Genomic DNA, 27,300 nt, shown 5'->3' with positions numbered 1-27,300 from the left:
GCATGAAAGCTGAATGTATATTTTTAACTTAAGTGTGTATCTAAGCATGTTATTAACATTTATGCTTACAGTCTCTTCTCCTTTACAATGTCAAAAGAAGCTGCCATATTCATTAAAGTTGGTAAGCAGTGTAAATGATGGCTGTGACAATGTGGAAGAATGGTGTTTGCCTGAAAAACAGAAACAGCTTTAGAGGTTTTGAAACAAAATCCAATTTATTCTACCTACTCACTCCAGCCCCCCTGTGCAACCTGTTTTATTCTAATGATATAAGACCAGCGCTTACTTCAAATAATATAACTAATAAAAATACATTATTTTAAAAATACTGAATTTGGGGGAAACTATTAGAAAACACTGTTTTCTAACTGCTTGCCTTGCTTGCAGCAAAGGAAATAGATCTCATGGTAAAACCATTCACAAAATATTACCTATTAATTAAAGCAGGCAACAAGCAATTAATTGGTGAATCCTAATCTAAAATGGACAACTTGCTGAAATGATGAATTATGACAAAGTTACTTTAGTAGAGGGAAATCTCAAGTTAAGAAAAGAAACTTAACTGTATTGTCTTAAACCAAGAAGAGAAAGATTTTAGGAATATTAGCAATGGATTGAAAACAAGCAAGGATTTTTCAGTAAACTGTCCACATTTGATAGATTAGGCAACTTTGATTTGTAGACCAAACCCCTTATATTTTAAGATAATAAAAGAGGGAAGGAAAAGTTATTGTTACTACCTTTTTTGCTAAAATAAGACAGCAACTTGAATGTGTCTTGGCATTGTTTTTTAAGTTTTGAACATTATTTCCTTCTTCTTTACTACTGGAAATGAAATCCAACATTTAATGCCTATTAAATTGAATAGCAGCTAATCAGCTAATGAAGGTACGGTAAATCTTTCTTACCATATGCAGAAGTTCCCCCAGTAAGATAGTTGCTCTGACAGATATATGATCATTGCTGCTTGTGATTACTTCAACTAGACCCTGGAATAATTAAGAAATAAAATTCTAGATATGTGGTGCACATATGACATCCATGTTGCTTTACACTCAACATACTGTACTAAAGAACGGAGGTTTTTTGCAATTTAATTTAAAATCTGAACTTACTTCTAAGAGTCCATTTCTAATGAAAGCAGAGAGAACCAGGGCCAAGTAATTGTCCATGAGGTCAGGCCTGAATAAAATAAAAAATAAATAAAATAAAAAATGACAATCCTTCATATTGACTTTTTTTAAAAGAAAAATCTATTTCAATCTATTTCTTTATCAACGTGAGACAAAAATGTGTATTCTGCTTGGGTGGGTAATATTTAAGTACCTGGATCTGGCTCGGTGCGGTAATATAACTTTAGCTTCTGCAGCTACAAAGCCATCAGAAAGTCTCCAGCTGTCCTGAAAATGGCTTGGATCTACACAAATAAAAATGTGGAAAAGTACTCTAAGTTTAAAGATGGGCAGCTGAAAATCCTGTAAAATTAGGGCATGGCATTTCTCATGTGATTCGGCATATTATTTCTCATTGTTTCCTTAGCAGTTCTTCCTTCTATTCTGCAGTGCTGGGAGAGAGTTCATGCTTGCCTTGCAAACATCATAAAAAATCTTAAGTTTAAAATCTTTCATGCATGATAGTGAAATAAATTATTTTTAAAAAGCATCTCGTATATTAGCAATTTAGGCAACAAATGACTTCCCTCAGAGGGGCCCTTTATATGTCATAAATAAAATGCTTATAGTTGTATGTCATGATTCTAGTTTATCAAAAAAAGATTACTACATAAGTTTTGCAATTCAGCTGTGGTTAAAGTTCCCAATACAACACCAGATAAAGAAATGCTCCTGGATCTTCCCAGCAAGCACCATGGAGCCTTTCCCTAGGTCCAATACTAACCTACGCTGAGAAGTGCTTCTATAAATTCTTCTGTCACAACAGGAAGAGGAAGGCGAAATATATCATATAGAACTTCAAGCAAGCCTCGCTGTAAGATAAACAGGAATAGGATTACAAAGACGAGCAAAAAAATATATTTATATGAAGCTAATATCAAAGAAATACAACTCAGGCATTAAAAACATGGACTACCTTCTTCAGGGCATAGCTAATGTTCTGTTATAATTGCCAAAATTTTAACTGTTTATTAAACATTTACAGCAGGAAACTAGTTTTTAAGCAGTGGGCACATTATGAATGCTGAGAACATGTGATGGGTCTACTGACTCTGTCTTGGGATGTGGTTGCCCAGTCACAAAATGGCTATCTTGATGGGACAACTAAAGCAGAGGTCTCCAACCTTGGCAACTTTGAGCCTGGTGGACTTCAACTCCCAGAATTCCCCAGCCAGCAAACCCCTGATCTAAAGCAACAACAGTGTCAAGAATGTGGCTTAGGAAATGTGACTCCCTCTCCCAGGATACTTGGTACTAATCTGATTAATTTTTGTTTTTCTAAAGAGGAGGGAACAGGTAGGCATTCTACAAAATAAAATACTAGATTGCATACGATGTACATCGATACTAGCATGTTTTAGGAGTTTTTTTTTCTTTTTTAATAAAGCCATCTTTTTATAATGGTCTTTCCCAGCCTTTAAACTTACAGTAACTCTAGATTTAATCAATTGCTTTTATTTTGTTTTACTATGATTTTTCTTTTTTTTACGATTATAATAAATAGCTTTGGGGTGCTTTGTAATAGAAGCTCTAGAAAAACATAAACAATATGCATTGCACTAAATAATGTACGGCAGCTAATGTACAGTATGCCAAAATGAGTAGATTAAGTTTACTGAATATGATGGCAATTCTCACGTTTCCATTAAGTTTTTAAATTCTACTGAACTTGAAACCAAATTGTGATTTATAGCCCCTTAAAACAAAACTTAATGTAAGCAATCCCCACAAATGCCAATGGCAACGTCTGGCTGTGCCTCTGACATGTCCTCACACAGAATATAGATGCCTAAGAAAATGAATGTTATAAATTTCCTAGATCAACAGTATTGTGAGAACTGAGTGTGGTTTGTGAAGAATCTGCAAATCTCACAATTTTAATGGCAGAAGTCGAAAACATACCCGCACTTCCATGTTAGGTATACATAACACCCCAATAAGAGATTGGATCCCAGAATTCCCAGGCTTACATAAACTAATTATACCTGAAAACAAAATGAAAGGCATAATTATATAATGGTAGAGTAGTGTTCTGTTATGTTTTTACATTTGAACACATGAGCAGACATTTTTGTTACAGTTTCAGAATCTGTTAAAGCCCAGTGTCTGTTGGAGTTAAGACAGCCAATAAAACCCGGCAGGTAGCCCTCAACTTACAATCAGTCACCTAGTTCAAAGTAACGCCAGTACACTTTCAACCCAGTTCCAAAGTTATGATGGCCACCCCCCCAAACACATGACCACATTTTAGGCACTTGGCAATGGGCCTGCATTATAGCCATTTACAACACCCCACACTCATATAACTCTTTTATGATATTTTTGTCCAAAACTCAGCATTTATTTTTTGGTTTTTGGCACAACTGGCCCAAGTAAACAATTAGTTCATTTAACGACCATGGCATTTGATGACCACTGCAAAAAAAGTTGGTAACATCAGGTCAGTTTTATGGGTGACTCATTTTATGACTGTCATGACTTATGACCATAATGGGCAGGCTCCATTAAAGTTGTAAGTTGAAGGCTACCTGTAAACAAATCATAAACTTAAAAAAAATCAGAAAAAAATGAATGTCTTAATACAATTAAACCATCTAATTGTCTAGTGCATGTTATTCTTTTTTCTGCACTGAAAGCCAAACATTTAATTTATCCTTTCTTACCTAAAGAAATATCCAATCTAGTCTGCCCACAATAGGAAAGTTTTGCTTCCAAGTGATTCTGCTTACATCTACAGTATAAAGCATCTATATACTACTAAAACTCTATTTCATGTAACCTTTAACTGGATGGACCTTGGTACCCCAAATGGGTTAACTTACAGAAGGCATTTATAATCTAGATCCATGATTCCCGTGGAAATGAAATTTGGTAAATTTTAGAAAACATTTTAAATATTTAAATATTACCATAAAGCAGTTTATGACATAATACAAAATGTCATAAAATGTTTCCTGTGCTGATGTTTATGCTATACAGTTCACTGTGGGCTAAACAGTTTATGACATAATATAGAATGCCATAAAATACTTCCTGTGCTGATATTTGACTATGCTAAACAGTTCTACATGGGCTATTTTCAAAGCCGAGAGGGCATAGGTATATCTGTGTGTGTGTGTGCATGTGTGTGCATTATTCTACTTACTAACTTCAGTTAAAGTGAGAACAAATAGCCTACCTGCCCATGATCGAAATGCTGCCACAATTCCCATTTTACTAGCAGAAAGCCGTGCTTCTCTGTCTTCTCTGTTAAAAAAACATTAATGAGTAAAGACTGTTATGTTATATTGTTTTTTTAAAATGCTATTGCTGTAAAAGAGCTTATTCCACAAATTAGGAATCTGGGAATAGCAGAGAATGATTGTGTACTTTGACTTGTTGACTTGACTGTTGACTTTGTATATAATATACAAATCGATGAAGACTATTGCTTGACATAGTGTAAGCCGCCCTGAGTCTTCGGAGAAGGGCGGGATATAAATGCAAATAAAAAAATAATAATACTTACTTGAGCTGTCCTTCTGCAGTGTCTGGATTATGTCTGTAGTGAAAGTCCGTGTATGGAGCTAAAATCCGCTACAATAAAGAAGATTGGTGTCATTCCTATTACCGTTTTATATATTATTATCATATGTAAATCTATTTAAATGCTCTTAAAAATATTGTCCTCTTTTTCTGTATAATTATCTATCTATTTTGTTAATCAGAAGCTTCTTACTTTTTAACAGAACTGGCATGATACAGTTGATCTGGGCTTTTAACATGAAAATATGTATCTTGTCCCTGCATGTAAACTCATCATCTAATTTCTTATTTTTAAAGGAAATAGTGTAGAAAGAAAAGGCACTGGGAGATGTTATAATTTGTTTATTAACTAAAAATATCAATTGCTTTTGAAGAAAAGAATAATTTACATACACATATGAAAGTATCAAATTTCAATGTTAATAGGTAATATTCTGTTATTAAAAGTTTAAAAGCTAAAGCTTCAAAATTGTATGTGATATACGAACAGTTCTTGGTTAATGGCTGCCATTTTTAGCAACCAATCAAAGTTACAACAGTGTTAAAAAAACTTGACGATTAGGCCTTGCACTTATGACGGTCACAGCACACTATGGTTATGTGATTGCCATTTGCACATTCACAGTCTGCTTCCAACAAGCACAGTGAATGGCAAAGCCGGCAGTAAAATCATACTATCTGATTTATTCCTTAACATCTATAGACGTGAGATAGTAAGTCTATCATGGTCATGTGATGACTTGCTTAGTGACAGAGTAGCAGCTCAGCTGCCAATTGTGGTTGCTAAGTGAAAACTACATGTAGATAAGCAATTCAAAATTAGAACAAATAAGCACATTAATGCAATTATATTGAAAATTACCTCTAATTCCACATCAGCTCGCACATATTGTCGGGTATTTGGATGGTTAAGAAGGTGTAAAACAGTCGTTATAAGAGCTTCATTTATACGGCTTAATTGACAATCTATTACATTTTTCAAAATAGTACTTAGGCCACCACGGAAAGCAACTATTTCTGGATTTTGAATCGCTGAAAGAGATTATTCAATTTTAAAGAGTATTAAAATTTTGATAATATTTAATAACTAATCACATTTCCAAAGTCAAAAATCTTACGTTTAAAAGTTAATATTAGTCTTAAATTATTTTTTTAAAATTCTTCACCAATCCATACTACATTCCTTACAGAAACTTTGAGAACTCGTATTTAAGACTCATTTCAAATTGTTCAAAAACACACATCAGAACAGGTATTTAAGATTTAACAGCAAGTTTAAATTCAATGGGTCTTTCTCAGTTATGTTGCACATGTATTTCAAAAGACATATGGGAAGGAGATGTGATAAAAATTACACAGATTGGTAATCTGTATAGATTGCCCATTCATTCCAAGAGATGGATAATTCTCTCTACTGAATCTCATATTTAACTGAAATACTTTTAAAAATGCTTACCTAATTCACAGATAATAGCAATACATGCGCGAACCATCCTGTCCCTCTCTTGAAGGCCATCATTTCCAACAGCTATCAAAGAATTGGTAACTGAACTGGGAAATAATGAAGCATTGACTGTAATCATCTGCAAAGAAATGTAGAAAGAAGGAAGTATTTGCTGTATGCATGGCTCAATTAAGGAACAAAACAAAATATTAACTTATTCATATTAAACAGTAAATGTTTTGTTTTGGTATTCTGTTCTTAATCAGTAACTTCTTAATTTTTAATTTTATTTTTCAAAAGATAACTGTTAGACTACAACCATACAAAGAAGCAGCCCTAAGAAGGGAAACATTGCTGCTAAAGCATCTTCAAGATCTTTTTATTCAATTTACCCACAAAAATTGAATAGCAAAAACATATTCAAAAGCTACTTCAAGAGCTGCTGAAATGTGCCCCAATAATTTCTCCATCTGAAAATGTTCATACAAATAATAATGTCTATGGAAAAGCTAGGAGTATGAGAGCACTATAGGGCTCCAAGTATGTCCCATTAAAAATAGGTGATTTGGATAGAGGCCAATTTGAATAATTTTCTGAGATGGAATTTTAAACCATGGACATTCAGTAAAGTAGAAAAGTAGAATGGTATACACACATTTTGAACCAGAGTTTAATTGCAGCTAACCATGTCCTGACTTTCAATAAGCTTTTTCCAATTCCTAAAGGGACTTTAACATTTAGTACACAGCTGATCAATGTTAAGTGGACTCTCAAAAAGTGTCCCTGAATATTAGTCCTTGATGCATCATATTTATTCACTAGATGCCCCGCATAGCAGCTAATTGGACCTAAATGATACAGTGCTTCTTTTATTTGATATTTCTCCTTCCTATCTTAAGCTTTTTTTGAAAGTCCATTGACATTGGTTGGCTTTGGAAAGCCACAGAGACTACATGGAGTATACTGGTACAAGGTACCAGTAGCATAAGCAGTCTCTGGGGCCCACAGAATGACCCATGTTGCACCACTGCTTCCCGAGCTGCACTGGCTGGCAGTTTGTTTCCAGGTGCAGTTCCAGTGTTCAGTTATGGCCTTTAAAGCCCCCTATGGCATAGGTTCAGACTATTTGATGAGCCATCTCGTCCCACTAAGGCAAGCCCACCATATTCAAGCTGGCAGAGGTAACCTGCTGAGGAACCATCAGTCACAGAACTCCGACTGATAAGATCAGGAGAACAGCCTTCTCTGCTGTAGCACCAGCACTCTGGAATATCCTGCCCCCCATAGGTGAAATTTTCTCCCTATCCTTCTGCCTGGGACAGAAGACATAGCTGTCAGTTTGCTGAGGAACCAAAATGGGAGAATACATAACTGAAGATGGTTGCTGGACTAACTTACTGACCCCACCTTCCTCTTGCGCTTCATCCTCCCACACTGCTCATCTTTTGGATTTCATATTATTGTACTTCCACTGTTTATTTTTATTTTTCATTCCTTTACTATTGTTATTTTTACAAGTTTATCACCCCCCCCCCCATTTTATTGTTGTAAGCTATAGTAGCCCAATGGTGAGATGGATGGCAATAAATTTAACAAATAAGTCAGAACTGTGACCATGGATGAGGTACGCAACCAAACCGTTATATTTATTCATATATTTGTTTTGTACTTGTAATCTTGTTTATACCATATTAACTGAATTTCATTATCAGCATTGTTTTCTATGTTAAATAATCAAGCAATTTGCAATATTATTTTATAATCATATAAAACTTGAGATGGATAATTTAGTAAATAACAGTATTATATTGTGAGTTTTCACATACCTTTCTGACTAAACGAAGTGCTTGTGTTCGTTCTACTTCATTACTTTGCTGTATATCTATGCATCTAAAATGAAATACATATATATTTATGTACATATATTTATAATTACCTATGAAACATGGTTGATTTTCTTAAAGTTTTGTTGTATTAGCTCCTTATAATTTGGATTCAAATATTAAAATAACCAGAATTATTGGTTGGTTTGGATCTAGAATTTGCCTCACAACACACAAAGGCTTCCATCCTTCAAGGAAAGTTTATCTGTAGAATACTTTTGATGGAAAAATAGTACAGGTGACATTTTCTTATTCTTTTTGAAAATCTACTTTCAAAAGATTAGCAGAGAGAAGTGGAATCTTCTAATACATATGTAGGAGACTGCACAGGGGTAGCATAGGGAAGAAGCAAGAACTATGTTTTTCACTTTCTCTCAAAGTACAAGTGGCTAAAAATGCTCAAATCAACCCAAAATTATTTTATGGGATATAATGATAAGGTTCGACTTCTAAATATTATTATTGATAATAATTCTATATATACATAAAGTGGTGGTTACCAATCTTTTTGGCAACAGGAACTGATTTTGTGAAAGACAATTTTTCCACAGATGGGGGAAGGGGGAAAGAAGAGCACACTACTTAGATCCCTCACATGCAGCGTTTAGGGTTCGCACTCCTATGGAAATCTAATCCCTGATGATCTGAGGTGGAGCTGAAGTGGTAGTACTAGTGCAGGGGAGTGGTTGCAAATACAGACGAAGCTTCACTTGTTTGCTGCTCACCTCCAGCTGTGCAGCCCAATTCCTAACAGGCCACAGACAAGTACCGATCTGTGGCCTGCCAGGGACCCCTAACATAAAGGATGATGATTCCTGTTGGAGGAGGCTCAAGTTACAAATTTAATAATACAAATGGACACTGTTGACGGGCCATATAAACAACAGATACTTATGAAAAATCCAAACAATTCCAAATCACATTACTGTTATATTATTTTGGTAATTACCTGGCTATTAAGTAATCCACTTTCAGTTTTAATACCTTCTGTAAAATACTGGCGTCTCTGATAAGATATCGAAGAGCTCGGAGTCCTGCTGCTCGCACCTCTTTTGCTTCATTTAATAAAGCTAACCGCAAACTGTGATGATAAATAAGTCATTCATGCTATAAATGATCAAAGTATATCCATTCTATATTCACAAAACTCATTTTATGTGATTAACTTCCTTCATCTAACTATTTTTTAACACTGTAGTATCCAAAATATGTTTTTTACAACACCAGCAGCCAATAATGTATAAATTCCTATAAATGTGATTGAAAAATTGTTAAATATCTATTGTATTATATATTTAATCAAATTAAAAACAATAATATGAATCTAGAGAGTAACACAAACATAAAACTTTTTACACTTTGCTATAAATATTAATTGTTGAAACTAAGTCAGAATTACCACAGAAAAAACATCTCTGCAACATTTAAGGAATTACATAACCCCAAATTTGCAAAAGTTTTAAACAATTTAACCCATCAATCCCTTAAATTTTTTGTTTCTTTTTTAAAAAGTTCTAAAGAGCTTAAATTCTTCCAAAGCTCATCTCTATAATTGTAAGATCACAAATTGTCTCATTACTCACTGCTTTCAATTAAGGAGATACACCTCCTTGAAACACATGGCCTAGTGACCTTGAGAGCTATTTTTTTAAAAAATTAAGATTTAAATTCTTTGGCTATTCCATTTTATAGCCAGTAAAGATCCATTAACTTTACACTTAAAAAGTACTAGTTTCTGTTTGGATTCATTTGCAGTTTATCAGAATGATCAAAAGTGAAATCATTATGGGGTAAAAATCACTACAAAGCTAAATGTTTTCAACATTATGCTGATATATCATATTTTTCCCAAAGGTTTTCAGCTTAGCACATTTAAGATTTTGAAAGTCAGAAGAATGGCCAACTAGGTAAAAAAGCATACAAAATCATGTTTGCAACTTCTAAAAAGAACTGTGCTTTTTTCTATACTTATGATGGCCTTTAGAGTGCAGACAATTGTTAAGTTTATGCTATCAAAGTTCTAGAGGACTTTTCAGAAACCAGATTTAAAATATGGCATTGCTTTGATTCTTAAATTAAATCTCCAGTAAATACAATGATATAATTTTAAAATTATAAAGAATAAAGTTAATCTTTAGTCAAATATGTCCAATCTTTGAGATATAAAGTCAATAATACCTATTTGACATCTTTAACAGATATTTCTTTTATTAATATTCAAAGTAAAATTGGATTTGTCAAATTTGTTCCTGAGTTTTAATATAGCACTATACTGTATTCAATTCTGTTAGCAGTAAAGGATAAGGAAGACATTATTGTCCACCTTAGCTGTAAATGGAAAGGAAATGCATGTAAAATACTATATTTCTCTAATACCTCCAAAAGAAAACACAGACAATCCTCCTCCCTCCCTCCTTCCTTAGTGATTATTCAAAGTTACAATGGCACTGAAAAGTATGACTTATGACCATTTTTCAGTTATGAAGCTTTGCATAGCATTGCAGCATCCCCATGATCACGTGATCAAAATTCAGATGCTTGCCAACAGATTCATATTTATGACCATTGCTGTGTCTCAAGGTCATGTGACCAACATTTGTGACCTTCTGACAAGCAAAGTCAATGGGAAAGCCAGATTCACTGAACAGTCGCATTACTAACTTAATAACTGCAATGACTTAACTGAGGCAAGAAAGGTTGTAAAATGGGGCAAAGCTCACTTAACAAATTTCTCACATAACCAAGCAACTTGGGGCTTACTTGTGATCGTAAATCAAGGACTACCTGTATGTCATGCTGACCACTATAACATATTACGTATGTATTGTTTTAAAAACAGATCAAGTCACAGCATGTTTTGTAGTATTTATCTGCTTATCCACTGTTTATAATAATTTAAATTCTTTACCATCCCAATGTGTGGCTAGTAAAAGTCCGGTATTTTAAACAAAAACAATTTTAAAGGTTTTCTTTCAGGTCTTTCTTTCAGGATATATTATACAACAGGCTTATGCTTAAGATATAAACTGGGCATAAATCCCAACTGTGCATTCGGGACAGGAGTAACAATCAGAGTAACAGTCAAGCTAATAATCTCTACTGCTCACAACTGTTATCGGGTCTGAAGAGATGCTCAGTTTAAATCCACCTTAATAAATTTCCACACTTATCTCCCATCACAACTTAGAATTTCTAGCCTTTTGTTCTAATTCTGTCACAAACCATATTCTCTGTAGAAAACCACTTTCTGGTTTGTTATTACTTTAATCCAGAATTTCAATCATCAGATTACTATTTACAATACACAACACTTACCATATGATGATATCTTCATAAGTAAAACCTAATTTTTCTTCAGTATGACCAGCATTACAAAGAAGCTGCAAGATATAAATTTCAGTACTTTCAACAACAGAATTAAAACAATTTTCAATAAGCAAGTTCAATTACCGTATATACTCGAATATAAGCCGATCCGAGTATAAACCGAGGTCCCCAATTTTACCCCAAAAACTGGGGTAAACTGGGGACTCGAGTATAAGCCGAGGGTGGGAAATGAGGCACCTACCGGTTGGGGAAACCCTCCCTCCCTCAGCTGAGAAGGCTGGCGGCTCCCCCGCCCGCCCTCTCACTGCACCGGCAGGGCTTCCCACCGTCCGGTAAAATGTGAAAAAGAAAAAAAAAAACTCGAGTATAAGCCGTATATACTCGAGTATAAGCGAGGGCTTAAAAAAAAAAACCCGAGTATAAGCCGTATAGACCCGAGTATAAGCCGAGGGGACGTTTTTCAGCACAAAAAACGTGCTGAAAAACTCGGCTTATACTCGAGTATATACGGTAATCATTTCCACACATCTACACTATGTCCTAATTAACCAACCTGAACATTTTTCAAGGATATTATTAGAAGAGAAAGAAATAGGCTGAATTATTTTCATTAACTTTTGTCAATTATTTTGAAAGATAATTTAAAAAAACCAAGCTATTGGTATATGGATTGACTGAAAAAATCTTTATTTTTCAGACGTATACAGGATTCTATAATTAACTCCAATTACCTAAAAAGACACAAATTTTAAAAAATGTACAAATTCCTGGTTTCTCTACAAACAGCAACAATCTTGAATTGAAAAAAATCACTTGCATCTTTATCCAATTCATTTTTTTGGCAAAGCTACTACCACTTTTCAAACAAAAGTCACCAATATAATTTTGTTTCATTGCCTATAAATATATGATAACAAAAATAATAAAAATTGGTTCAATTATTTGATATCCTACTACCGTATTTTTGAGAGTATAAGACACACCTCTTTCCCCCAAAAAAGAGGGTGAAAATCTGGGTGCGGCTTCGCCCAGCTTCTCAAACAGAGTTTTCTGAGGCTGAAAAAAGCATCAGAAAAGAAGCTTCAGAAAAGAAGCCCCCAAACAGAGCTTCAGAGACTTTTTTTCTGAAGCTCTGTTTCGGAGGCTTTCAGAGGCAGAAAAAAAGGCAAAAAAAAAAAAAAAAAAAGCAAGGCACAGAGGTCACAACCAAGGAACCTGTTGCTAAAATTCACCTCTGGGAATAGCTGATTGGGGATAGATCCACCTGCCAATTAGTTTTTCTTATTTTACTTCCCAAAAACTAAGGTGCATCTTATACTCTGAAAAATACGGAATGTAGTATTTGTTATAGTAAGGATGTACTGTATAACAAAATATATCCGGGGCCGTAAATACCATAAAACTGACAAAATGCTATTGCATTGACACCTGAAATAAAAGTGTAAGAGATCAGGTCAAATAGCAGACAATGTAGACACTTCTCTTCCACTTTATGTATGGGCTTAGTTTTGTAAAGAAAGTTTATAAAATAAGCTTATATATAAAATAAAATCAGGGAGAGCTTTAGTCTGAATAAACATTGACCTAGGGCATCAAAGCCTTGGGGGCAACAATGCAGCCCCCCTTCTGAATGACTCTAAAAATGCAAAACTTCACATTGGCAGCACATGATACCAGCAGTCAATGTGTCTCAGAAGTGTCATATGCCCTTGAGCTAGCATTGTTGAATGGTCTATGGACAAAATTTGTATTAGGGAGCTACACTGGTTATCATGTGCGATTCAAAGTGCTGGTTGTTATCTATTACATACCGTACAACTCAGAGTCTGAGTACTTTAGAAACCCCTTTTGCCTGACAATATAGGAGACCAGGGGACAACTGCTGTGACAAGGTTCAGTTGAAGGGAGCTTGATAATGAATTTTATTTAAAAGATTTATATTATGGCTGCCCATTGTAAGCATCTCTGGGCAGTTTATAAAAATCATTAAGCCAATAAAATAAAATAATAAAAACAATAAACAAACCCTCTGAGCCATAAGCATCTCCCTTAGGATACCCAATAGCTGACTCAGCTACCCTCCTACTGAATGTTGAACAACTTGCCTCCAGAAGTCGTGAATGTTTCAACGCTGGAAGTTTTTAAGGAGAGATTGGACAACCATTTGTCTGAAATTGTATAGGGTTTCCTGCCTGAGCAGGGAGTTGGACTAGAAGACTTCCAAGGTCCTTTCCAACTCAGTTATTCTATTCTATTCTATTCTGCACCCTGTGAGATCCCCCTCCTTTGAAATAACTTATCCCAAAGCAGAGATGGCTCGCCTCTCATTGTTTGTCTGAAGGTTGTAAACAACTGGCTTTTTGAGAACTGATCAATGTAGAACCACTGGCAGATGAATGCTTTTTATTAATCTGTATTATCTGGAATTATGATATATTTTATTAGTTACTATATGTTCTACCTTGCCTAGAATCCTAGTCAATAGGACTAAACAAATCCTACAAATAAGTCATTAATATCCAACATCTCAATTTCTAACTTAAAAATGTATTCATATATGGCTAAACAGATCATGCCTCTCTGGATCTGCCAAAAGGAGACATGTAACTGTCGCAGGCTCAGCTGACTGCTTCTAGGTCTTCGCAAGAATGCATATACTGTATATATTCAGAACATACTTCTTCTGGAAGCACATCCAGAATTTGTTTCGTATACATCAAATACTGTAATATGCATATGCTTCTTCAATATGGTTCATTATCACAGCAGTCTACGTATTTGTTCAAGCTCCGCAAAATTGTGGATATCCAAGTAATTTCAAACAATTTAGCAATCCCATTACTACTTGATGACATTATCATCCCATCATTCAACCACCATTTTTCTAAAACAATTATTTGATGCACTAATAAAAATAAAAGATAACATTGTAACAGTCACTAAATTTCTTACCTTTGTAAAATTATTCAAATGGCCAAGTTTTCTCATATTTGAAACCCCTTGCAATTTGGCCACATTTTGGAGAATCTCCCTCAAGTTATCGGAGGGGTCTACAAAAAATATGGTACAAATAGAGTTAGAGAAACTATACAGTTCCCAAAACAATGAAAAATGTATCCCTTAGATCACAGTATAACTCAGTAAATTATCTTAATATTTATCTTTGAGAATTCCTGCTATGTTTTGACATACAAATTTATTCTATACTGAAGTTATTATTTTGTTACTTATTTATAAGTAAATAAGTATAAGTATGCCTTTTTCTAATCCAAAAGAGAGTTCAAGCTTAATTGAAGACTGAAAAATAACCACTTCTATTTTATATTAGTCACCCAATAATAAACTGCTACGGTGCAGAACAATATTATATATTTGGCTATCAACAATCCAGTACAAATAGTTCTCAGTTTAATGACAATTGGGACCAGAATTGTAAGATGGTGTGGTTGTAAGTTGAGTCAGACCCAATTTTATAAGTTTTATGGTGGTTATTAAATAAATCACTGCAATTGTTAAGTGAATCAACATCTCTTAAGCAAATACCCAATGGTATTTCATTTTTTTGCCGGAAATTGATAAAAAAAGGTAGCAAATGACAATCCCATGACCACAGAACAGTGCAACAGGGTCATAAATGCGGGATGGTTGTCAAGTGTCCAAAATACGATGTGAGCACAGGAGTGGTACAATGATTATAAGTGTGTGAATTGATTGTCACTTTCCCTAATGTTGTTGAAACTTTAAACCACTGTTAGATGAACTGTTATTGAATCAAAAAGTACTTATTAAAAAACTCTATTATTTTGTTACTGCTATAATAATAAGCAAAATTAAAAATTTTGATGGAAGGGAATCTTATAAAAAACATTTTCTAAATAATAGAATAATAAATAATAGAAAATGTTGAGATTCCAAAGATTCTTTTACAAAGTGAGAATAGCGCTTCCATAGAAAATGTGAAAAGAATGAGAAAAAGAGAAAAAATAGTAAGACAGAAAACATTTTATAAAACTTAAAAAGCAAAAACTACAAACAAAAGAGATTACAAAGGTTACAATAGTACTGATATAAAAACATCACTATTATAATCTTTGATTTTTAAGGATGCGTAATAGATGGGATAAATTGCTGTCCTATAATTTAAAATCATCAACAATATGGGTGATGTATATTCTTTTGTTTTGAGCATTTTTCAGAAAATTGCCAAAATAAATAATTTTCAAATAATTTTGCTATAAAAACTATTTAGGTTTCAACTAGAAGTTCATAGAGTTATAATTTAGAAAATCTTATTTCATTGGCAAAATAATAAATCAAACTACAGACAGTCCTTGTTTAGCAAGCACAACTGGGACCAGCAATTCAATCAGTAAGCAAAGTGATTGCTAAGTAAAACTGTAACCCTGTTTATGATCTTAACTTCAGCTTTCATTTGCTTTATAGACCTGCAAAGGTCAAAAATGCAAGAATTGGTTTCAAAGTTACTTCTCCATCATTCTCATAACTGTGATCAATCACAGTACTACACAGTTGCTAAATGACGACTACCTGTGCTTTCTCAATAAGGCTCCACAAAACAGAAACATTCCAGCTTGATCAAATTAACAGCCAAAATGCAGTTCTATTTGCCTTTTCTCAAAGTAGTAATAAAATATCCTCTGGTCACAAAGCTTTAATGGAAGATACCTGATTCGTACTATCACATGTGGTGGACATGCCCCAAAGCAAAAGAATACTGGACAAAAATGCATACATAGATGGAAAAAATGGTAAAACAACATACTGATTTGAAACCAGAAATATTCTTGTTGGGCATTTTACCGGATAAGTACAATAAAAGAAATGCATACCTGATTTTACGTGTATTGACTGTAGCTAGAATTGCATTTGAACAATGGAAAAGTTAAGAGATCCCAACAGATGAAAATGTGATTTTTAAAAAAATTTAAGAATGTGCAGAAATGGATAGGCTAACACTTACAATTAAGGAAAACTGAATATTTTTTGACCTGGGATTTATTTTATCAATGGTTAGCTGATAAAAACAGGAGTTAGAAACAGGGAAATATAAGGAAAGGATCAATGATATAAGGGAGATATGTTAAAATGTTAAAGTAAACTATTTTTATTATTATTGATCAACATTAATGTAATGATCACCGTTGTAAATATTTTTATTATTATTTCCTAAAACTATTTGTACCCAGACAACACAGTTTAATTGAAAATGGAATTTTTATATGTTATAAAATAAAAAAACTTGATGGAAAAAAAGGCATGTATGATATATTACAAGAAGCAGGTGTACATTGAGTATGAAGCATGGTCCCAAACATTCTGAAAATTAAGTAAGTGAACTGGACTGCAGCCTCTGACATCATTGTTCTTGGTATCTTGTTGGACCATCTGCAATTGGGGATAGGAGGTATTGTTTTGCAATGGTTCTGCTCTTTCCTCAACGGACAATTTCAGTCTGCCATAGCAAGTGGGAGGAGAGATTGATCCAATAGCTACTACTGGGTGGATTGCCACAGGATTCAATTCTCCCTTCCCTGTGTTTTAACATCTATAATAAACTGATGGAGGAAGTCATCTAAAAATTTTGGATGTGATAGCAGTATCCTGGTGATGCCTAATTATATACTGCTACCCCACCCTATAAGAGATGCAGTTGATGTTCTTTGTTTTATGTATTTATCATATTTAGAAACTGCCCATCTCCCTCACAGAAGGACCCTATGTACAAATAAGCACATGGAGCCTGTGAAAACTTGGGACGAGAGACAACCGGAAAAATCTGAACCCACATTAGAAAGAATTGCTGCTTGTTCAATGTAATTCTTCTGGATTCATAACTTCTGTGTGAAGTCTGGTAATAGCCAGAACTCAAGTTTAGCTCTGGACAGTACAGCTGTGGTATTTCTTACTACAAGGATACCTAGCTATAATAACTTTAACCCAGTCCTCAATACCAACCAGTTAGACTCCTCCTAAACATTTGTTTAACAAGTTTACCATTGTACAACACTTATATGTGAATTGCATGAAACAGGAAAATATGTTATATAAAAAGATTTAATGGAATAAAATAAATGGTTAACCCCATTCAGAAAGTCTTGCAATTGTCACCCTGCATCTTCATTGAGACGAATGAAAACATAACTTTTTTTAAAAAAAGTAATTCATGTCATTAAGTTTAAGTGTTAAACACCAACTTAATGACACCTAATCCAGCAATCCACTCATGCCTATGCTGCAAGGAGAGTTCATATTAGCTGTAACGGTATCTTAAAAATAACAACCAAGGCATTGCACTTGTTTTGTTGCTAAAGAAAATATTTCAATGCTTGAAATGATTGCTTCATAATCCAGAAGCGTTTAAGTTTGTTGCATCAGCTATTCCAGTTTCTATAAATTTCAGATCGAGTTACTAATACCCTATAATGCTATAGCTTTTCTCAGAAACCTCAAATGGTTCAAAATGCTATAGCAAGATTACTTTAGTATGTCATACTCATTTTCAATTCTGCATTTCTTGTTGCATCATACCTTTATTTAATATTTACTGCAAATAACTAGATTCTGAGTCATCATTTATATATGAAGATACATGTAGATTCATATCCCCAATCAGCCAATACACTTAAACTGTTACCACAAAGAGTTCTGTGTGGTATAGCAGTTTGAATGTTAGACTAGCAGCAGGTTTTAGTCCAAGCTCAATCATCGAAGGTAACTAGTTGGGTTTGAATCAAACACTTGCTCTCACCTTACAAGGTAATTTTATTGAAGAAAAATAGAAGGAAGGAGATCATATACACTAACTTAAGCTTCTAGATAAAAAACAAGATATAAATCTAACGAATACATTAAAGTGTATTTTATTCGTTTGGCAATAGAAATCTGGGATAGAAAATATAACATATATGCTGGGGTTTATTTGCTGTTTACTCTAGCATTGAGTGTGAGCAGCTTTCAAAGGGCATCTGGTGGCTCAGACTGGTAAGACAGTCTATTAACAGCAGCTGCTTGCAATTACTGCAGGTTCAAGTCCCACCAGGCCCAAGGTTGACTCAGCCTTCCATCCTTTATAAGGTAGGTAAAATGAGGACCCAGATTATTGGGGGCAATAAGTTGACTTTGTACATAATATACAAATGGATGAAGACTATTGCTTGACATAGTGTAAGCCGCCCTGAGTCTTCGGAGAAGGGCGGGATATAAATGCAAATAAATAATAAATAAATAAATAAAATAAATAAATAAATAAAAAATCCCCTTCCTATAGCTAAAGAGTAAAAAAAAACAAAAACAAGAGAATAAAATATCAGACCACAGTGAGAAATATCAAATTACTAAGAAAGAAACTAAGTTTCAGACCAAAGCTTCTAAATACCCCAGGTCCTAGTTTACTAGCCCTTCACTTTTTAAAAATACAGTTTTAAAAAGATTTTTTAAAATAAGTTTTAAGTCATCAATGCAGTTATTTTATTAAATTTCTGGAAGACTGTTGCCAATTGAATAAGACAGAACAGGATTAAATGGATAATTAATTAGGTTTGACTTAGTTTGGATTTCCATTAAAATAGTCACTGTATGAACAAAATTCTATTGGAATAGATTTTGACTCTATGTTCATTCCTAAATCTTTGAATTCATGTAACTCTATAGAGGCATGGAATTTATTTCCCACATCCTGGCATGGGACAGTCTCATCTCCTTACTTTGTGCTTATATAAAAATTATATTGTCAGAAAAATTTCTAGACTGTGATTATAAATCGTATTCATAGATGTTCTGGGGGTTTTCTTCATTACAAAATGTTCTAATGGTACTCCATTAGGAATGCCACATATTATTCTGTCACCCATCATGAAAGTTTTAAAATTTAAAATCCATAAAGCTCTCAGTGAAATAAACAGTACATTATTTCATTATGCCCCCCCTCTTTATATATATATATATGTTTTCTGAGGTTTTCGCGGGTGTTTGTATGTAGGTCTTTGGTTATTCGGGTTTTCTTCCGCGTAAAATTGGAAGTGTCTTGGCGACGTTTCGACGAAGTCTCATTCGTCATCTTCAGGCTTCAGCTTCGTGCTTCACACATTGCTCCCAGAAGCACGAAGCTGAAGCCTGAAGATGACGAATGAGACTTCGTGGAAACGTCACCAAGACACTTCCAATTTTACGCGGGAGAAAACCCGAATAACCAAAGACCTACATTTATATATATATATATATATATATATATATATATATGTTTTCTGAGGTTTTCACGGGTGTTTGTATATAGGTCTTTGGTTGTTCGGGTTTTCTCCCGTGACACTCTAACGTACTAACATCCAATGGATTCCAAACAAATAAGATTACCAAGCTAATCCAAAAAGAACCCCCCACTAAAATCCAAGACAGAGAACAAGAAAACGGCACAGCCCTCCTCCCATATATAAAAGGCACCACAGACAGAATCAGCAAGATCCTCCACAAACACAACATCAAGACAGCATTCTGCACAAACAGAAAAATATCCACCATCCTAAGAAACCCCAAAGACAAAATTGAGTTAGAAAATCAAGGAGTATATGAAATCCCATGCACCGCCTGCCCCACCACATACATTGGACAAACCAACAGAAGAATAAGTGCACGCATTGAAGAACACAAGAACTCATTCAAAAAAGAGGAACCAACTTCTTCCCTGGTCCAACACTTTAAAGTCACAGGACATGATATTGACTTTAAAAAGACCAGAACTATCGCCAAAACTGAACACTTTAACAACAGAATAATCAGAGAAGCCATTGAGATAGAAAAACGCCCACACAGCATGAACAAACGAGATGACACCTCCCGCCTACCAGCCATTTGGAAACCCGCCCTTATTGACAAACGAGTCCCTAACACGAGGAATGACACCAGACCCACACTCACGAGGTCCACACAGGATGTCACCACCGCACATCCACCCAGAAAGCAGACCCAAACCCACACTGATCATGAAGCACGACCAAGGACCAGAAGCCAGACCGCAGCTGCAACATTAGCCATTTCAAACCCCTCCAATCCATACATGCAGCAGACTGACACCCACTATGAAGATGTAGCACGACCACAAAGCCAAACAACAGCTATGCAGCTCACCAGCTCAAATCCCCCTGCAACACAGACTAAACCAAGCCCCCACCAACACAGGACACACCCCCATCCAATCAGAGCACAAAAAAAACCCCATCCAATCAGAGCACAGCCAAGCTCCCACCCAATCAGTTCAAACCCCCACTAGCAGTTAAAAGGAAGAAACAGCTGCGATCACACATTGCTCCCAGAAGCACGAAGCTGAAGCCTGAAGATGACGAATGAGACTTCGTCGAAACATCGCCAAGACACTTCCAATTTTACACGGGAGAAAACCCGAACAACCAAAGACCTATATATATATATAACACATACACACATACACACATAACACACACACACATATACATACACACACACATATACATACAGACACACATATATATATATACACACACATAAACATAAATCATTTTTAGCAATGCAGAATTACTATTCTGATGTGACAAATTTTGATAATGAAATTGTGGCTTATTTTTCAGTCATCCAAGAATGTCACTTTATGTAAATGTCGATTTTTCTGTGATAATATCCAGGACTCTCTGTTCTTTGACAATAAACAGAAAAACTTTACACATTTCTTAGTTAACTAAAAATAGTTTAGAAACTGCATTTCGTTTTGTGATGTTAACTAATTTAGGTGGAAAAGGAAGGATATTATGCATACTTCTAGCTATTTTTTTCTTGTGTCCACCACATACAGAAAATTTCCTATAATTTTCACAGGTAGAGCTAAAAAATAGCAAATTACTGCCAGCCCATCAATTGATCATGAGTCAATAAATTTGGATTTTTCAAGCAACTTGAGGATCTTAATGACTAACTACTGGCTTACACTCAGCTGGTGAGTTCTAAGTTACTGAAGCCTATTCAAAAGAATTGTAGGTGACCTGCATATTATATGTAACAATGAAAAGAACCGTCCAAGATGTTTGCATGGTCTTTCTCCATTTTTTTGGTCTTCTTTTAAATCTTCCTTCTAAGGAAAGGAAGAAGCATAGCATATCACCAAAGCAGCTTACTCATAATTGTTTTATTGATTGACTTTATTTCAGTCAATTTACATGGCCACCCATCTCATAAACACAAGTCAGGGCAGCTGATAAATTAAAAACATATACCAGTGATTTTTTTTTTTTAAAAAGGACAAGGTATTATGGCAACCAAGGAAATCAGCAACATCTGGTTTCAATTTCTATAATTCTAACCCCACCCCCCACTCTATGCCTGGGAAAATACCTAGATCTAAACAGCTTTCCAAAAGACCCAGAAGATAGAATGTAATCTACTTTGGAAGTATGGTTTGATAGGACAGGCATTGTGACAAAGAAAGTAGGCTTCTTGAGTTCTACAAGGCAGTACTATCTAACTGATACAATCCAGAGATTAGGATCCCACAGAAGAAAGACAACAATGCAACAGGCACCACTTCTGCATCACCTGTGAAGGAATTTAAAAGTACTATCTGTGCAATTAATACTGCTAGTTACGGTATGTATTACTTAACCATGATTTTAAAATATGCAAATTATCTTTCTGACCACATTCTGTTAAACATATCTAGCTTTCTTCAACCTTTCTTTCATCATTCAAAGTAAAAAACCAAATGTAGGGGACGTACTTAAGCACTATTATCCAAGGATCACTAAGAGCTCTGATCACTGCCTTCATGAATACATATAACATGGACTATCTTACTGAAGCAAGTCTATGCAGTAAACACATCTGTAATAAGACAGTAATAATAGAATAATAATACACAAGAGAAACAAAACCTCCCTGTGCAATACATTTTCAGTATCCTCATAAAAGTTGTCAAAAGATCCCCAGAATCTAATTAACTTTTAAGAGACTTCAGTATATTTTTCCTTCAATAATCTAGAAAATTGGCATATTAATTGGAGTTACAATGTATCAAAATGTATATCTAGACATAGTCTGTGATATTTTTTTGAATTGTAGCATTTAAACTGAATGAACATTTTCTCTATTGAATGTCATTTTCTAAAAAATTTAGCCCCAATTTAGATTTTACAACTGCAGTAAGAAGACATCCATAATGAAGTCCAGCAATCACTGCAGTAATGTCCAAACATAGAAATCACATGCTGAATAAACAGTATCTTTTTGCATTATGTCATTCATTCTTCAGTAGAAGCATTTAGATCTGTTGGATTAAAATTATGGATTTCATTGTGCACTTCTGAATTTATTCTGTGCTATCATTCGTACTACATATTTTGTCAGAAGCTTATACACTTATTCTATTTTTTTCTGATAAACAAGACTGCGCCAAATATTCCACTCAGTTTACAAAGGATTTGCAAATCCTAATATGCAGTACGCTAGAATCTATTATTTAATCTACCCAAAACTTTATCTAAAACAAATGCTAGTCTGCCATTTACTAGTGACAAATTGCAACTCTGCCACCCAGAAATAGCATGATGGAAACAGAGAAAACAGCCCAGTTCATCAGTTTGGACTAATGAAGAGAAGCTACAGTTTATTTATTCCAGAAACAACACGCTGCTGTAAAAACAGTCCTGAGACTGACTAATATATACCTTCTGAGTTTTGCTTGTATTGTAATTTGTATTATTTTAATATAATTGATACTGCCTTAAGGAATATGTATGTCATACTGAATATAATATGCTAAATAACTAGCAATGAAATAAGTTATACTGCGTACTGATAGTTTTATGTTTAGATAGCATGCCAATAGCATATTTTACTACAACTGTATATATTTTAATTTTAAAAGAAACATATATATTCCTATAAATCATCTCTGAAAATTTTGAGTTTTTCAAAAATGTTAGTATGATACTTTCAGCTGCCACCTTGCCTTAATATCCACATCTAATCATGGTACAGTTTTTGCCTATCTATGGAGACTGTCAGTTAGGAAACTTTTATAGCTTATCAACAGGCGCAAAGGAGGCCTATTTCCAAGTAGACTGACTCACCAAATCAATTTGCAAGCTGAGTGTAGGAGTGGAACAGAAAGCCTTCAGAAAGACCATTGAGATTTATATAGTGCTAGCATAAGCACTCAAACTCGCGTTTAACGGCTGCTAACAGCCATCAACAGATTAAATAATGAACCTGAAATAGGTTAAGTTGCACAAACAATCTAGGGTGGAGAGAACGCAATACACTACTTGTCAATAACCGGGTAGCTACTTGTTGTCCTCATGCTTCCCCCCTCCTCCCACATCAAGACTATCTCAGCAAGCAACTCACCAGAATGAAGCATCCCTTGCATTTATCACCCTGCCATAAAACACCATGACTTTCACTATTTTCAAGGCAGACTTTTTTTTTTTTTTTTGGGAAAGAGAGACCGGTTTGCCTTTCATCCTGTCAACCCAGCCTTCACATTCCCTCCCTCTTCAAGAGGCCCAACGAATACCACTTATTTTAAGCAGGGGGGAAAAAAACGCCATTGCAGGAGGGGGGGCAGAGAGAAAAAAAAAGGGGGGGGAGGCGACACAACCACACACACAGTGTACGAAAAACCTTATTTCTTCAGAGTTTATTTCGTCTTGCAAAAACACGCAGACCAGTAAAAAATGGAAAGGCCGGGCCTGCCATTGAGGAACTAATTTTACTCCACAAGTCCGCTTCAGACACCGCAAAACCGGGCTGAATGAAATATTACTCATAGGGAAGTGAGAACCACTCCAACCAAGCTTAGTTTTAAATAAGGCAGGAGGAAGGAGGCGGGGGGGGGAGGGTTGGTTGGTTTTGTCCAACCATCCCAAAACAAGCTTAGTTTTAAATATAAGAGGGGGGGGCGGTCGTGTATTGGCAACCTTTCCAGCTGCCAAGGGAGCCCGCTTCGAGAAAGGGAGAAGCGGCTGCCCAATGCTCCTTTGGGCGACCCTCCCTCTTCTCCCCACGGAGGACTCGCCCGACGAGCCTCTCCACCCTCAGACCCAGACTCCATTCACTCCCATTCTGAAAATGGGAGCCGGCAACGCAAGAGAAGGAGGAGGAGGAGGCGGCGGGGGAGTGGGTGTTATTCCCGGCCCGGCTTGGTTTTCGGCAGGCCCTCCGTTACCTCGGGTGAGATCGAGGGGGACGTTCTCCTCGCCGCTGTCGTTCCGGCCTGGAAAGTGGGGGTGGGGGGAGAGAAAGGAGAGACAAGAACAGGAGATTCAGTTAGTGATGGAAGCCGCAGCGGGGCAGCCGAGGCTGAGGTAAGAGAGAGAGAGAGAGGACGAAGAATTCGGAGACACGCCGCTTTCGCTTCCCTTCTCCGGCCGCCCACCCGCCGCCCCGGTCTGGGCCTAGCCCAAGTTCTCCTCACCTCGGATGCGGAGGTGCCTCAGCGAGCGGGCGCGGAGACTCACCGCCATGTTTACGGTCCCGCAGTCACAACACCGGAAACCTTGCCCGATCTCGCGAGAGCGGGCGGAGGAGAGACGCCGTTTGACTTCGCCCGCCGGACGCGCTCTGGCCGGCAGTATGAAAGCGGGGCGGGGCGGGGCGGCGGCGGAGACGCTGATGCTGCTGGGGGCTCCCGGAGGGCGGAAAGGACCCGCCCGTATTCGGCGGTGCCTCTCGAGGGGAGGCTGCCTGGAAGGGCCGAGAAGGAGGGTGGGGGGAAGCAGTAGCAGTGCAGCAGCCGCCGCTCCTCCTCCTCCCCCTCCCCCTCCTCCTCCTCCAGCCAGGTGGCGGGACCCGCATCGCCTTATTTACCACGATAGGTGGTAATTGTGTGTGCGCGACTCGGGATTTGTAGCTCGCGTGCGCGCACGTGGATAGCTTAATTAGTGTACTTACCTACTTTCTCTGAGTGGCTTCCAGTCACTGCAGTTCTTGTGTTTTTTCTATAGCTACCTATCTGTCTGTCTGTCTATCTAACCATCTATCTATATCATCTGTCTGTCTGTTCATCCATCATAATCTGTCTGTCTGTCTGTCCGTCCGTCCATCCATCCATCATCTATCATCTATCTATATCATCTATCATCTGTCTGTCTGTCTATCCATCCATCCATCCATCCATCCTCTCTCTCTCTCACACATACACACACACACTTGTATATGTATGCATATCTATATCATCTCTCATCTATCTATCTATCTATCTATCTATCTATCTATCTATCTATCTATCTATCTATCTATCTATCCCATCCATCCACCCACCCACCCGCCCTCTATATATGGATATCAATATATAATATGTCTGGTTCTTTGTGTGTGTGTGCACCCTGTTTCCCCTAAAATAACACATCCCCTGATAATAAGCCCAATCGGGCTTTTGAGTGCAAGCGCTAAAATAAGTCCCCCTCCCCGAAAATATTTAAACACATGCGTAGCCAGTCCCCGCCATTTCTTCTGGTTAGGGAGACAAAGCTGAAAATCAGGTAAGAGGGCAAGAGTCTTGCTCCATGCGGCCCAAAATAAGAAGACATCCCTGAAAATAAGGCCAAGCACTTATTTCAGGGTTCAAAAAAAATATAAACAGGGTCTTATTTTTGGGGCAACATGGTTTATGTTTCTTTGGAAGGACAGATACCGAAGCTGAAGCTCAAGTACTTTGGCCCCCAAATAAAAAAAGACTCATTGGAAAAGACCCTGACGTTGGGAAAGACTGAAGGCAAAAAGAGACAGCAGAGGATGAGATGGTTAGACAGTGTCATCGAAGCAGTGAATACTGGTTTGGCCAAATTCAGGGGGACATTGGAGGAAAGGGGGAGACTGGCATCCTGTAATAGATGCGGTCTTGAATATTATGGTGCTATCTAACAAAATGAAATTCAATGGTGAAAAAAGTAAGGTTCTACCTTTAGGCAAGAAAAATAAAATGCACAGGTACAGTATATGTGGTACTTTGCTCAATAGTGGTGACTGTGAGAGGGATCTTGGAGTCCTAGTCTAGTGGACAGTCACTTAAATATAAGCCAGCAGTGTGCTGCAGCTGCCAAATAAGCCAACACAGTACCAGCTGTGTTAACAGGGATGGAATCAAGATCACGTGAACTGTTAATACCAATTTATAATGCCTTGGTAAGGCCACACTTGGAATACTGCATCCAGTTTTGGTTGCCACAATGTAAAAAAGATGTTGAGACTCTAGAAAGAGTGCAGAGAAGAGCAATGAAGTTGATTAGGGGACTGGAGGCTAAAACATGAAGAACAGGTTGCAGGAACTGGGTATGTATAGTTTAATGAAAAGGACGACTAGGGGAGACATGATAGCAGTGTTCCAATATCTCAGGGGTTGCCACAAAGAAGAGGGAGTCAAACTATTCTCCAAAGCACCTGAGGGCAGGACAAGAAGCAATGGGTGGAAATTAATCAATGGGAGAAGCAACTTTTTTTTTGTCACAACAGTATACGCAAACATAAAACAACAACACATATAAACATATATATAAGCAAAAGTATGCAACAACTATATTAATTTGATATAATGAAAGGGAACAATAGGACAGGAACGGTAGGCACTTTTGTGCTCTTATGCACGCCCCTTATAGTCCTCTTAGGAATGGGGTGAGGTCAATAGTATACAGTTTTTGGTTGAAGTTTTTGGGATTTTGAGAAGAGACCACAGAGTCAGGTAGTGAGTTCCAAGCGTTAACAACTCTGTTACAGAAGTCATTTTTTCTGCAATCAAGATTGAAGCGGTTAACATTAAGTTTGAATCTATTGTTTGCTCTTGTATTATTGCGATTGAAGCTGAAGTTGTCTTTAACAGGAAGGACATTGCAATAAATGATTCTGTGTATTAAATACAAGTCTTGTCGGAGTCGGCAGAGTTCTAAATTTTCTAATCCCAGGATTTTAGGTCTGG

The 27,300-nt window shown here is 36.3% G+C and overlaps 1 protein-coding gene across 2 annotated transcripts in view; it reads right to left on the bottom strand.

Moving 5' to 3' along the window:
- The window catches only part of RICTOR (RPTOR independent companion of MTOR complex 2), a 53,214-nt gene extending 28,159 nt beyond the window's left edge, over window positions 1–25,055 (bottom strand). Inside the window, exons 1-16 of one of the 2 annotated variants that reach the window (XM_058170018.1) lie at window positions 24,805–25,055; window positions 24,556–24,603; window positions 14,304–14,401; window positions 11,340–11,404; window positions 8,974–9,105; window positions 7,968–8,031; window positions 6,154–6,280; window positions 5,560–5,729; window positions 4,681–4,748; window positions 4,351–4,418; window positions 3,075–3,157; window positions 1,897–1,984; window positions 1,327–1,417; window positions 1,116–1,182; window positions 909–989; window positions 70–170 (exon numbers count right to left, since the gene is read on the bottom strand). In XM_058170018.1, the coding sequence (XP_058026001.1) occupies window positions 70–170; window positions 909–989; window positions 1,116–1,182; window positions 1,327–1,417; window positions 1,897–1,984; window positions 3,075–3,157; window positions 4,351–4,418; window positions 4,681–4,748; window positions 5,560–5,729; window positions 6,154–6,280; window positions 7,968–8,031; window positions 8,974–9,105; window positions 11,340–11,404; window positions 14,304–14,401; window positions 24,556–24,603; window positions 24,805–24,853 (1,400 nt within the window). In that variant the 5' untranslated portion in view covers window positions 24,854–25,055. The remainder of the gene's footprint in view (window positions 1–69; window positions 171–908; window positions 990–1,115; window positions 1,183–1,326; window positions 1,418–1,896; window positions 1,985–3,074; window positions 3,158–4,350; window positions 4,419–4,680; window positions 4,749–5,559; window positions 5,730–6,153; window positions 6,281–7,967; window positions 8,032–8,973; window positions 9,106–11,339; window positions 11,405–14,303; window positions 14,402–24,555; window positions 24,604–24,804) is intronic. The other variant, XM_058170017.1, reaches the window with a different exon arrangement.
- Between the last annotated feature and the right edge of the window lie 2,245 nt (window positions 25,056–27,300).

The sequence above is a fragment of the Ahaetulla prasina genome, chromosome 2 (genome assembly GCF_028640845.1).
Source record: "Ahaetulla prasina isolate Xishuangbanna chromosome 2, ASM2864084v1, whole genome shotgun sequence".
NCBI classification, from domain to species: Eukaryota; Metazoa; Chordata; class Lepidosauria; order Squamata; family Colubridae; genus Ahaetulla; species Ahaetulla prasina.
The sequence above is the reverse complement of the archived record's forward strand: the minus strand, read 5'-3'. Positions and strand labels throughout refer to the sequence as shown.